The sequence below is a fragment of the Meles meles genome, chromosome 7 (genome assembly GCF_922984935.1).
Source record: "Meles meles chromosome 7, mMelMel3.1 paternal haplotype, whole genome shotgun sequence".
NCBI classification, from domain to species: Eukaryota; Metazoa; Chordata; class Mammalia; order Carnivora; family Mustelidae; genus Meles; species Meles meles.
Window position 1 is genome coordinate 90,566,757 of NC_060072.1, and position 13,012 is coordinate 90,579,768.

The window sequence follows — 13,012 nt, forward strand, 5'->3', positions numbered from 1 at the left end:
GATTGAAAACATATGCTCACACAAAAATTTGTACATAAAAAAACCTATTGATAAAAAAATTTGTACATGAATTGTCATAGCAGCAACATTCATAATAGGCAAAAAGTAAAAACAATTAAAATGCCCATCATCCGATGAATGGACACAACAGGATATGGCATATTCATTCAGTGGAATGTTATTTAGTACTTCCTTCACAAAAAGGAATGAAGCAGGGCGCCTGGGTGGCTCAGTGGGTTAAAGCCTCTGCCTTCGGCTCAGGTCATGATCCCAAGGTCCTGGGATGGAGCCCCACATTGGGCTCTCTGCTCAGCAGGGAGTATGTTTCCACCTCTCTCTCTCTCTGCCTGCCTCTCTGCCTGCCTCTATGCCTACTTGTGATCTCTGCCTGTCAAATAAATAAATAAAATAAAATAAAGGAATAAAGCACTCTTTCATAGGACAACATGGATGAACCTAGAAAATATTATGCTAAAGGAAAGAAGGCAGTCGCAAAAGGCCACATATTGTACAATTGTCCATTTATATGAAATGTCAAGAATAGGCAAATTTATAGACAGAATGTTGATTAATGCTTACTTAGAGCTTGGGGGGCTGGGTAGAGGAGAAAAAGGGAAGGAAATGAGGATTGCCCACTTGATGGCTAATGGGCATGGCATTTTTTTTTAGGGGGCACAAAAATATTCTAAAATTAGATAATGGTGATGGTTGCTCAGTGCTCTGAATATGTTGAAAACCATCGAAATGTACACTTTAAATGGGTGGATTGTATGGTATGTGAATAATATCTCATTAAGACTGCTTTAAAAAAGAGCAATAGTTTGGGGCGCCTGGATGGCTCAGTGGGTTAAAGCCTCTGTCTTCAGCTCAGGTCATGATCTCTGGGTCCCGGGATTGAGCCCCACATCGGGCTCTCTGATCAGCAGGGAGCCTGCTTCCCTGTCTCTCTCTCTGCCTGGCTCTCTGCCTACTTGTGATCTCTGTCTGTCAAATAAATAAATCTTTATATATAAAAAAAAAAAAAGAGCAGGGGCGCCTGGGTGGCTCAGTGGGTTAAAGCCTCTGTCTTTAGCTCAGGTCATGATCTCTGGGTCCTGGGATTGAGTCCCGCATCGGGCTCTCTGCTCTGCAGGGAGCCTGCTTCCCTTCCTCTCTCTCTGTCTGCCTCTCTGCCTACTTGTGATCTCTGTCTGTCAAATAAATAAATAAAATCTTAAAAAAAAAAGAGCAATAGTTTGAAATACTTAACTTCTAAAAGGCATTATGCCCATACAGACACATCAATAATTTATTTCAAACCCAATCTTCCCAAAAAGAAATAGTGTAGATATAAATTGCCCTAGAGCTTAAGAAAACATAGGAAATAATTCATCTCAAATATTTAGTTCGAAGCTGATAGGAAAGTACATCAAAATGTACTATGGTTATATAAGATATTACCATTGGGGGAAGCTTGGTAAAAGGTAAATACATGGGAATTATTTCTTTGCAAATTCTCGTGAGTCTAAAAATTATTTCAAAATAAAAAATATTTTAAAAATCTGTCAAAGTCCTTAATTCAAGATGATAAACTCACTATAAAATTTATCTTCTTTTTTTTATATTCCACAATTTTGGGATATATTTTCATTATGGGTTAGTTCAAAGTATTTAATTTCCATCATTGTTTATTCTTTGACCCAGAGTTATCTGGAAGACTTTTTGTTTTCTTAGATTTCCAGATAGATATTTGTATTTATATTTTACATTGTGATCAGAGAATACGGTATGTATTGTACAATTCTTTGAAATTTGAATTATAGGGGCACCTGGGTGGCCCAGTGGGTTAAGCCTCTGCCTTTGGCTCAGGTCATGGTCCCAGGGTCTTGGAATCAAGACCTGCATCCGGCTCTCTGCTTAGCAGGGAGCCTGCTTCCTCCTCTCTCTCTGCCTACTTGTGATCTCTCTGTGTCAAATAAATAAAATCTTTAAAAAAAAAAAGAAATTTGAGGTTTATTGGTTGAGATAAATTTTTTTAAAATAAATGTCTTAAGTATGCTTAGGAAGAATGAGTGTTTTTAAGTTTTGGGTGCACGGTTTTCTATGTTTATTCAATCAAGGCTGTTATTGTGATTTTTGGAGTCAAGAGGTGATGACAAGTTGGGAGCAGAAAAGATGGAGAGAAGTGGAAGGAATTCAGATTTATTTGGGAGACAATACAAACTATGGTGTTGGAAGGGTACACGGGAAAGGTGAAGGAGAGCGCCATCAAGGATGACCTCCTTGGTTTCTGCCTTATGCAGTTCGACAGATGGCGGAGGTATGTAACCGAGATAGGGAATCCTACGAGGGATTAGAGAATATCTCTATTTCCCCCAAGAATGTTTCTTTACTTTTCACGGGGTATAGGAGGAAGGTGGTGAAATTGAGGTGTGGAGTTGGGACTCAGCAGCTCTCCGCCCTCTCTTAAACGCTCTGAATATATCCGTGTTGCAATACTGACCACGTTGAGTTTTTCACTTCACAGGGTGTCGCACCCACCACGCGAGGAGCAGGTCAGAGAGCACAAGCAGAGCGTCCTGGCAGCCTCCCAAAGAATTTTGCCCAGAAACTGGCTCCGCCCTCTCCTAGATCGCTCTTGGCGCCGCTGGCCCCGCCCCCAGGGATTTCCAACCCGCCCACTCCGCTGCACCCGTTTACGCCCCTGCAGAGCCCCGCTCCGCCCCTATTGCAACCATTGCTCTCCAGCCTAGCTGGGACTACAGTGATTGACGAAGATATTCTCCAGTCACTACGCCGAAAGACCAAGCGATGGCCAACTAGGCGGTAGCAGAGGCGGGTGTTGAAGCCTAGTGTGGGGGGGGGGGGGTGACCAGGAAGTGAGAACAGGGGATGAGTCAAGCTCAGTCTGTGGTGTAAAGGTGACGGGGCATCTGGTTTCCCCAATTTCCTCCTTTCCTCGACCCCAGGTCAGGGATCCGTTCGCAACTAGGACGCGGGATCTCCATTTGGCGTTTTGAAGGTGGAAGGGGGGTGTGTCTACATAAGGAAGCGTTTGAGAATCTGTTCTGAACGCCTTCTCCGTTTCGCCGAGAGGCGGGTCCTTCTAGCCTGCGGTGAGGGTCCTGTCTCCCTCCCCCACTCCCGGGGTGCGGGCTGTGAAATTGTTTAAGATCCTTCCGTAACTTGCGGGTGGTGAAAGTCTTCCGGACTCAGTCACGGAAAGGGAGGTGAGGGATGAGGACAGTGAGATTCACGAACTCTGCCCTTCTCCAGAGGAGTTAACCTCCAGCTGCGGCCAGAGGTAGTATAAGGTGGAGGGGCCCTGGGAGCTAGATCCCGGTAGTTAGGAACGTGTGTGGGGGGGGTGCGAAATAGGTACTGAGGGCAAAGGAATGGGTGGGGAAAAAACATTTATGTGGAGGTCGTGGTAGTTCACCGAGTCTCTCCGAGAGGCGCTGGTTTGGGACTCGGTCTTTAAATCCCCCACTGTGCGCCATCAGCTTTTTGCCTTCCTTTCTTTCTCCACAGGCTGGAGGAAGCACCTGGACATGTGGAATCCCAATGCCGGTAGGTGTTTGGGGGATCTCTTTTCTCACCGCAGCCCCTTTTCAGTTGAGCCCCACAATAGGAAGTTTCTGTCCGTTTTTCCTCCCCCTCCCTCACCCGCTGAAGCCGTCAAACCACAGCTGACCAATGCTGTCGTCTTTAAGTATTGAGTGAGAAGCCGAATCCCCTTCTTTTTTTGTCTTTGTTTGTTGTCAGAGGCTCTGAGCTGTTCTAATCTCAAGTTATTCTTTGCTTCTTCACCAGGGCAGCCAGGACCAAATCCATATCCCCCTAACGTGGGGTACCCTGAAGGTTCCAATCCTGCCCATCCACCACCACCTGTCAATCCTGCCTATCCTCCAGGCCCCTTTCCAACTCCCCCAGGAGTTCCCCAGGGAAATCCAGCTTTCCCTCCAGGTGGGCCCCTTAATCCTGTGCCTCAGCCAGGATATCCAGGATGCCAACCCGTAGGTCCCTACCCACCTCCCTACCCGCCACCTGCTCCTGGCATGCCTCTCGTGAATCCCGTGGCACCCGGCATGGTGGGACCAGGAATGGTGATGGACAAGAAGCTGCGGAAGAAAATGAAGAAAGCTCATAAAAAGATGCACAAACACCACAAGCATGGCAAGGTTAGTGCCCTCCGGAGCCTGGGTAGGAAGAGGTTCCCCCACAGAGGGTCTAGGCTAGCAGGAGTGGGCAAGGGGGGATTGGCAGTCTGAGGACATGGAGCAGCCATTGTGTTGCTCTGGTAGATGGTTTTTCTTCGTAAAGATTCTACTGGTAAGAATCTGATAACCTTGAAATATTAGATTAATTGGGCCCTCTATCAAGGAGGGGCTATGCTGAGCCTTGGAATAGATATCAGAATCAAAAGCCTTTCCTGTCTGTCTTTAGCTCTCCCCAAACTTTTGCTCCACTCCCATCCCCAGATGCTTGTTTTAGCAAGTTAGACACACCCACCTTCAGTGTTCTCAAGGTTTTGTGTTAATTACAGGAACCTTTGTTTCCTACCACCCAGTGACACTCTTAGTGTCAACCCAAGGCAAGGCAAGTCTCTTCATTCTAGAAGAGTGTTAATTAACAAGTAGCTCTCAGGACATCTCTGAAAGGACAGAACCAGCCTGGATCTTGAGGAGGCCTTGATTTACATTTTACTGTCTAGTGTTTATTTGCCTTAGGGCTTTGGGCATTACTTCCTGGTTCTGGATCTTTGGTAGAAGTTTGAGGAGTAGGAAAGATGAGGTTGAAGGGGAGTGTAATTACCCTGGAGAGACTAAAAAATGTTTTTGTTGACTGTTGATGGGAGTGTGTATGTAAAGAACCTTGGCTAGTAGTCTCACCACTTTTTCTCCCACCTTCCTCACTTTCTCCCATTTGGGGCTTAGGAAGAAGTAGAGCTAGTGGGCACCCAGATGGTGGTTCTACTCACTTGTCTTAGACCCGTAGCTACATGAACTTTCCATGCAGCCAGTCAGTAAGCATTTGCAAGGTAGCAGCTGTCTCCTAGCACTATACTATACTAGTACTTGTAATTTATTTCTTGCCTAGGCACCGGCTCTGGTAAAGAAAGTTGGAAACATGCTCCCAATGCAGTATTAAGTTCTGTGCACCGATTTAGGGGGGGTGTAATCCATTCCTGTATGTTCACTGCTAAAGGAAATGTTTGCTTTTGCTGTGTAAGGGACAGTCTGTTTCAAGACACCTGACCTTAGGAAGCCAGAGTGCTTGGGTGGAGGGGTAGAGCACCAGAGAATGTCCCACGGAGTGATCAAAGGTCATTGGATCTGATGGCTGTCTCCTTTCCCCTTTCCCGTTACAGCATTCCTCCTCCTCCTCCTCCTCTTCCAGCAGTGACTCTGACTGAATACAGGGCCTGGACCCTTCCCTCAAGCCTCTCCAGTTCTGCTCTCCCATCAAGCTTCAGATGCCATCCTGTACTGGGGAAAATTAGCCCTTGTGCCCCTTCTTCCTCATCCCCCAATCTGAGGCTTACTCTGCTGTTCAACCCTAACTAGTTAGGGAAAATGGGAAAAGAATTACTATGGGCCAGCAAAGACCATCTTCTCACTACTTGGATAGAACTTTTAGCTGACGAGTTTAGCAGGAGAACTGTTTTTTGAGGATGGTGAGACCTTGGAGCTAAACGCTGAAGATGAGTTTAAGATCTGTAAAATGTGATTTTTTTTTTAATTTTCTTTTGTAATACTTGCAGTTGGGAGGTGTTTTGGAAATTTAATTATGGAAAAAAAAGAAACTGTGCCATTTTTGTAATGTGGCTGGCACACTTTAGTGATTTAATGGCACATAGATTTCCCAGTGGTGGTATGAACTGTAAGGCTGCCAGAAGGTGGAGTCCATTTGGTAGATAAGCTCTGCTTGCCATTAGAATCTCACTCCTTAGCTTAGTAGGCTGGCTTAGGTCCTTCTCATTCTCCACCTCTCAGTCCAAATAAAGCTTTTTTTTTTCTGGTCTCTGTTCACGCATGCTGTTACCTTGGTTGGGCCCGGCACACTGTACTACTTTTGCTGCCCTTCCATAGACCCTCCAAAGTGTATCTGTTTTATAGTAAACCAGAGCGTCAGTGAGGAAGACACCATATGTCCCTATGTTTCTTAAGTGGGAGGAACCTTCAGAATTGGTTCAGACTACTGGAATGGATCTTTACTGTGATCGTCAATGAGGATACAGGTCTTTAGCATAAATTTTCATATCTACTACAGAGGTTCTTAACCCTGGCTGCCCATTAGCTATCAGAGTAGTAATTTAGAGTATAATAATCAAAGTGATAATTTAGACTGTAATCAGAGTAATAATTCAGGGTAATTTTTTAAAATTCAAATTAGTTAACATGTATGTTATTAGTTTCAGGATAAGAATAATTTAAAAATTTTTTTAAGATTTTATTTGTTTATTTGATAGAGAGAGAGCACAAGTATGCAGAGTGGCAGGCAGAAGGAGAGGAAGAAGCAGGCTCTCAGCTGAGCAGGGAGCCTGACTCGGGGCTCGATCCCAGGACCCTGGGATCATGACCCAAGCCAAAGGCAGATGCTTAACCAACTCAGCCACCCAGGTGCCCCTCAGAGTGAGAATAATTTAGAGTTTTGCCTTAAATCTGTTGAATGAGGGAGTGCCTGGGAGGCTCAGTCAGTTAAGCATCCAAGTCTTGATTCGGTTCAGATCCTGATCTCATGGCTCATGAGACTGAGTCCCTTGGTCAGCGATAGTTTGCTTGGATATTTTCTCCCTCTGCCTCCTTCCTCTGCTCTTTCTCTCACTTGCTCTCTGTCTCTCAAATAGATAAATAAATCTTTTTAAAAATTTTTTAAAAAATCTATTGAATGAGACTCTTAAGGATGGGGCTCTACAAATCAGTTTTTGTTTTTTTTAAAAGTAGGCTCTATGCCCAGTGTGGAGCCCAGTGTGGAACTTGAACTCGCCACACTGAGATCAAGACCTGAGCTGAGATCAAGAGTTGGATGCTTAATTATCTGAGCCACTTAGGCGCCCCCACAAATTAGTATTTTTAAGAAAACTGGTGGGTCGGGACACCTGGGTGGCTCAGTGGGTTAAGCCTCTGCCTTTGGCTCAGGTTGTGGTCTCAGGGTCCTGGGATCAAGCCCCACATTGGGCTCTCTGCTCAGCAGGGAGCCTGCTTCCCCCTCCCCCTCTGCCTGCCTCTCTGCCTACTTGTGATCTCTCTCTCTCTGTGTCAAATAAATGAATAAAATCTTAAAAAACAAAAAAACAAAACAAAACAAAAAGGTGGGAGACTATGGTAACACAGCTAGAATTGATGGCCCCTGATTCACTCTAGGCCATGCACGGTGTCCCACATTAGGTTCTCAGTGATCTGCTGAGGAGAGGAAAAAGATATTCAAGAGAACTAGTTATTAAAGATAGAGGCTGTAAAATGCCAGAAGGATAGAAACCTAGAACTAAGTGGGCAGGGTAGGAGGGGTCAAAGATGACTTCACAGGAAAAGTGACATTTCAACTACCTCTTGGGCTTGGAGCATGAAAAGTATAAGGAGAAAAAAAAGAATGAAAGAATGGATTTACCGAGTAGAAAGGGGAGAGGAGCCAGGAGAGGCATGTATGCTTGGTTACAGGGTCATAAAGTTCCATTGTGTTTGGGAATCATAGGCCTCCCAGTGGGGCTGGATTGGTTTTCTAGGAAATTGTTTATTGAGGAAATCCTGTGTTCTGGGTGCTGAGCCTACGAAGATCAGTAAGACCTTCCCCTCTGTTTGTGACCCACAAGATCTAGTGGAGCAGACGGACACATAAACATGTTGTTATAAATCTTTAAAAAGGACCATAATAAAGACATGGATCCAGCAGTGGGGGAACCAAGGAAGGGATGATGGTGCCACTGGGAAAATGAGCTAGGTCTGGGCTGTGCCACAGGATACGCAGGAGTTGCCCAGTTGGTAAATAATTTCAGCTAACATTGAGCATTTATTTTGTGCTGGGCTCAAGGTGCTCTACATTTATAGCTTCTATAATCTTCAGAGCAACTCTATAAGGTAGGTACGATTGTAGAGGTACAATTGTAGAGGAAAGGGAAACTGAAGGAAACAGGAAGCGGTTCAGTAAGGATTCAGACTCAGGCTCTCTGGCTCCTGATTCTGTGCTCTTAACCCAATGGACTTGAGGCAGAAACAGTGGTTTTGCTGAGGCAAAGAGTTGGGAAAAGGGGGAGGATGAAACTTCAGGAGTTTTTGAACCCGAGTTACCGTGCAGGAGCCCAAAAACAGAAAGTGAGGCTGAAGTCAGGAGATGGGCTAGAGGAAGGAGTGGGTTTGAGAGATGTTTCTGAGGTGAAACCCACAGGGGTTTGGGGCGTGAAGAACAAGGAAGGAGTGTTTTTAGTTGGCTATATTGCGTCTATGACCTTCCCCTGAGGTGAGTTATACCAAATAAATGCTTGAGGTCTTCCTAGACTTTATTAGTTCATTTATTTATTTATCTAAGATTTTATTTAGTTACCTGACAGAGAGAGACACAGCGAGACAGGGAACACAAGCAGGGCGAGTGGGAGAGGAAGGAGGAGGCTCCCCATGGAGCAGGGAGTCTGATGCGGGGCTCAATCCCCGGACCCTGGGATCATGACCTGTGCTGAAGGCAGATGTTTAACGACTAAGCCACCCGCATGTCCCTGTTTATTTTTTTTAAAAGATTATTGAGTTGTTTTTTTTTTTAAGATTTTATTTACTTATTTGACACACAGAGATCACAAGTAGGCAGAGAGGCAGGCAGAGAGAGAGGAGGAAGCAGGCTCCCCGCTGAGCAGAGAGCCAATGCAGGGCTCGATCCCAGGACCCCGGGATCATGACCCCAGTAGAAGGTAGAGGCCCAACCCACCGAGCCACCCAGGTGCCCCAGATTATTGAGTTATTTTTTTTTTTTTTTTTAAGATTTTTATTTATCTATCTGACAGAGAGAGATCACAAGTAGGCAGAGAGAGAGAGGAGGGAAGCAGGCTCTCCGCTGAGGAGAGAGCCCGACATGGGGCTCGATCCCGAGACCCTGGGATCATGACCCGAGTCGAAAGCAGAGGCCCTAACTCACTGAGCCACCCAGGCGCCCCTTGAGTTATTTTTTTAATGGGGGAAGGACTCCCCTGTTTTCCCTGTGCTCTGAATATGTTTTTATTTTTATATTTTTTTAAGATTTTATTTATTTATTTGACAGAGAGATCATAAGTAGGCAGGCAAAGAAAGAGGGGGAAGCAGGCTCCCCACTGAGCAGAGAGTCCAATGCGGGGCTTGATCCCAGGACCCTGAGACCAGGACCTGAGCTGAAGGCAGAGGTTTAGCCCAGTGAGCCACCCAGGTGTCCCTCTTTATTGGTTTATTTGGCAGAGAGTGAGCAAGAGAGAGCAACTGCAGGGGAGAGGGGCAGAGGGAGAGGGAGAAGCAGGCTCCCCCCCCTGAGCAGGGAGCCTGACAATGGGCTGGATCCCAGAACCCTGGGATCATGACCCCAGCCCTAAAGGCAGAGGCTTAACCCACTGAGCCACCCAGGTGCCCAACTTTTTAAGAGCTAAAAGTAATACATTTACTTCTGGAGAAGATTGTAACTTTTTAAAGTTTTATTTAAGTAATGTCTACACCCAATGTAGGGCTTGAATTTACAACCTTAAGATGAAGAGTCCTGTGCTCTTCTGACTGAGCCAGCCAGGCATCCTGTAATATTTAAAAAAAATTTGTTTAAAGGGGTATCTGAGGGGCACCTGGGTGCCTCAGTCGGTTAAGGTCTGCCTTCGGTTTGGGTCGTGGTCCTGGGGTCCTGGTATCGGGTCCCGCATTGGGCTCCCTGCCCAGCAGTCTTCTCCCTCTTCCTCTGCCTGCTGCTCCCCCATTCTCAATCTTTTTCTCCATCAAATAAATAAATGGAATCTTAGGGAAAAAGAAAGATAAAATCTATTTTAAAAATTAAAAAAAAAAGGGGGTGCCTGAGGGTGCCTGGGTGGCTCAGTCAGTTAATCATCTGCCTTCGGCTCAGGTCATGATATCAGGGTCCTGGAATCAAGCCCTGCCTCCGGCTCCGCAGCCGGAAGCCTGTTTCTCCCTCTCCCACTCCCCCTGCTCGTGTTCCCTCTCTCCCTGTGTCTCTCTCTGTCAAATAAAATCTTTAAAAAAAATAAAAATTTTAAAAAAGGGGTGCCTGGGGGCGCCTGGGTGGCTCAGTGGATTAAGTCGCTGCCTTTGGCTCAGGTCATGATCCCGGGGTCCTGGGATCGAGCCCCGCATCGGGCTCTCTGCTCTGCAGGGAGCCTGCCCCCTTCTCTCTCTCTGCCTGCCTCTCTGCCTACTTGTGATCTCTCTCTGTGTCAAATAAATAAATAAAATCTAAAAAAAAAAAAAAAAAAACTGACAAAAAAAAGGGGTACCTGGCTGCCGCAGTAGGTAGAATGTGCAACTCTTGATCTCAGGGTTGTGAGTTCAAGCCCCACATTGGGTGTAGAGATTACTTAATAAATGAATTAAAAATCTTCTAAAAAATTTAACTTTTTAAAGTGAGCTTTATGCCCAGTGTGGGCTGAACTCACAACCCAGAGATCAAGAGTTGCATGCTCCACCAACAGAGCTGGCCAGGTGCCCCAGATTGCAACATTTTTAAAATAAAGATTTATTTGTTCATTGTAGAGAGAAGGGAGGGGTACAGGGAGAGACTCTTTAAAGCAGACTCCCCACTGAGCATGGAGTCTGACACAGGACCATCACCACCTGAACAGAAATCACAAGTAGGACACTTAACCAACTGAGCCACTCAGGGGCTCCAGATTGTAACATTTTTAATAGGATATTCAGTGAAAAGATTCTCCTCTCTTGTCAGATTCCCAACTTCCTCCCCAAAGGGAAAACCAATCACCAGACATTTTTGTAAACTTTCAGAGCTATTCTTTGTGTAGTCAAGCCCCCAGCTCTTATTTCTATCTTACATTGTTCCTTTTGTCCCCCTTCCCAGCTTTATAGGGGAGCATACTGTAGGCCCTCTTTTTGGACCTAACATTACTTCATTTAACCATCTCTTTTGAAGTTGATTTCATTTGTGCGTGTGTTTATATAACATTGTTTTATCATCATTCAACTTATTCAATCTTTTATTGTTGGAATTTTAGATTGTTTCCAGTCTTACTATATACTTAACTACTGTGAACATTTTGGACATATATCTTTAAAAAAAAATATTTATTTGTCAGAGAGAGACAGTGAAAGAGGGAACACAAGCAGAGGGAGTGGGAGAGGAAGAAGCAGGCTTCCTGTGGAGCAGGGATCCTGGTGTGACCCTGGAATCATGACCTGAGCCAAAGGTAGATGCTTAACGACTGAGACATCCAGGTGCCCCTTTTTTGGACATTTATCTTTTTTTTTTTTTTTAAAGATTTTATTCATTTATTTGACGGAGATCACAAGTAGGCAGAGACGCAGGTAGAGAGAGAGAGAGACGGGGAAGCAGGCTCCCTGTTGAGCAGAGAGCCTGATGAGGGGCTCGATTCCAGGACCCTGGGATCATGACCTGAGCCGAAGGCAGAGGCTTTAACCAACTGAGCCACCCAGGCGCCCCTGGACATTAATCTTAACTAGAGGTTGAAAATCGGATCCCCATAGCTCTGAGCCACTCAGGTGCCCCTTTTTTGGACATTTATCTTAACTAGAGGTTGAAAATCGGATCCCCATAGCTCTGAGCCACTCAGGTGCCCCTTTTTTGGACATTTATCTTAACTAGAGGTTGAAAATCGGATCCCCATAGCTATATCTGGCTGAGTTTTTTTTCCCCTTTGGATGGCCCACTCACTGTGTTAAATAACATTTTCTTTTTCTCTTTTAAAGATTTATTTATTTTTAGAGAGAAAGAGAGAGAGCACAAGCGGGGTGGGGGGGGGGCGAAGAAGGAGAGTGGACCCTGCACTCAGCATGGATCCTGATACAGGGCTCAATCTGAGGACCCTGAGATCATGACCTGAGCTGAAACCAAAGAGTCGGATGCTTAACCGGCTGCACCACCCAGGTGCTCTAATATCAGACATTTTCAATAACAATTTAGATTTTAAGCTGGAAACTCTATCACAGTGGGTTCACAATTCTGAAGGCAGAAATTCTGACCCTGAGTAGTGGTCATTCCTTATTGATGGGTCCTGTACTCTCCATTTTTTATCATCTTTTCAGCTTCCTGTTGCCTTCTTTCTCCCCATTACATGACTTGCCTGTCTCTTGAGAACATTAGGTTTGCACCCTATTTTGTGCAACAATATAAAGCACTAAAGATGGTCATTCTCAAATGTGCTTATCTTATGCCTTCACCACCTTGTGCCCATGAGGGGAATCTGGGATTCTGCCATTCTCTTCTTACTGGAAACAAAGTATAGCAAGGTTTCCACACATTTGAGAATGGAAAAGGATAGGAAACCCATGAGATCTAAAATAAAAATTGAGGGGCGCCTGAGTGGCTTAGTAGGTTAAAGCCTCTGCCTTCGACTCAGATCATGATCTCGGGGTCCTGGGATCGAGCCCCACATCAGGCTCTCTGCTCAGCAGGGAACCTGCTTCCCTCTCTCTCTCTCTGCCTGCCTCTCTGCCTACTTGTGACCTCTCTCTCCCTGTCAAATAAATAAATAAAATCCTTAAAAAAAATACAAATTGATACTCTTTGGGATTGCCAATCATGGGATGAATCTATTTTGCTGCCTTTATGGAATCATCTCCCCATGTCAGGTTGCTTTATGGCTCCAGGCAAACTCGTTCTCTTTTTTCCCCTTCTGAAAGGAATTTACTGATTCATAAAATTATCAGGTATTGCTATTAAGTGCATCTCATCTTTCTCTTTCAAAGCTGATTACAGCTTCTCCCTAGGAGAAGCCATGCTATTGTTAGTAAAGGATGACGTTATTTTATCAAAAAATTTTTAACGATTTTATTTATGTGGCTGGATCCCAGGACCCAGGGAATCATGACCTGAGCCCAAGCAGATGCTT

General features: G+C 45.1%; 1 protein-coding gene across 4 annotated transcripts; it reads left to right on the plus strand.

Moving 5' to 3' along the window:
* The first annotated feature begins 2,854 nt into the window (after positions 1 to 2,854).
* PRR13 (proline rich 13) lies at positions 2,855 to 6,001 on the plus strand. Of its 4 annotated transcripts, none has more exons than XM_046012450.1 (4): positions 2,855 to 2,948; positions 3,511 to 3,549; positions 3,793 to 4,160; positions 5,351 to 6,001. In XM_046012450.1, the coding sequence occupies exons 2-4, from the start codon at positions 3,531 to 3,533 to the stop codon at positions 5,393 to 5,395; spliced, it is 432 nt and encodes a 143-aa protein (XP_045868406.1). In that variant the 5' UTR covers positions 2,855 to 2,948; positions 3,511 to 3,530; the 3' UTR covers positions 5,396 to 6,001. The 4 variants fall into 4 exon arrangements, with proteins under 4 accessions (XP_045868406.1, XP_045868402.1, XP_045868405.1 ...); XM_046012446.1 differs by having other exon boundaries at positions 2,857 to 3,095; XM_046012449.1 differs by having other exon boundaries at positions 2,859 to 3,001.
* Positions 6,002 to 13,012: the final 7,011 nt, after the last annotated feature.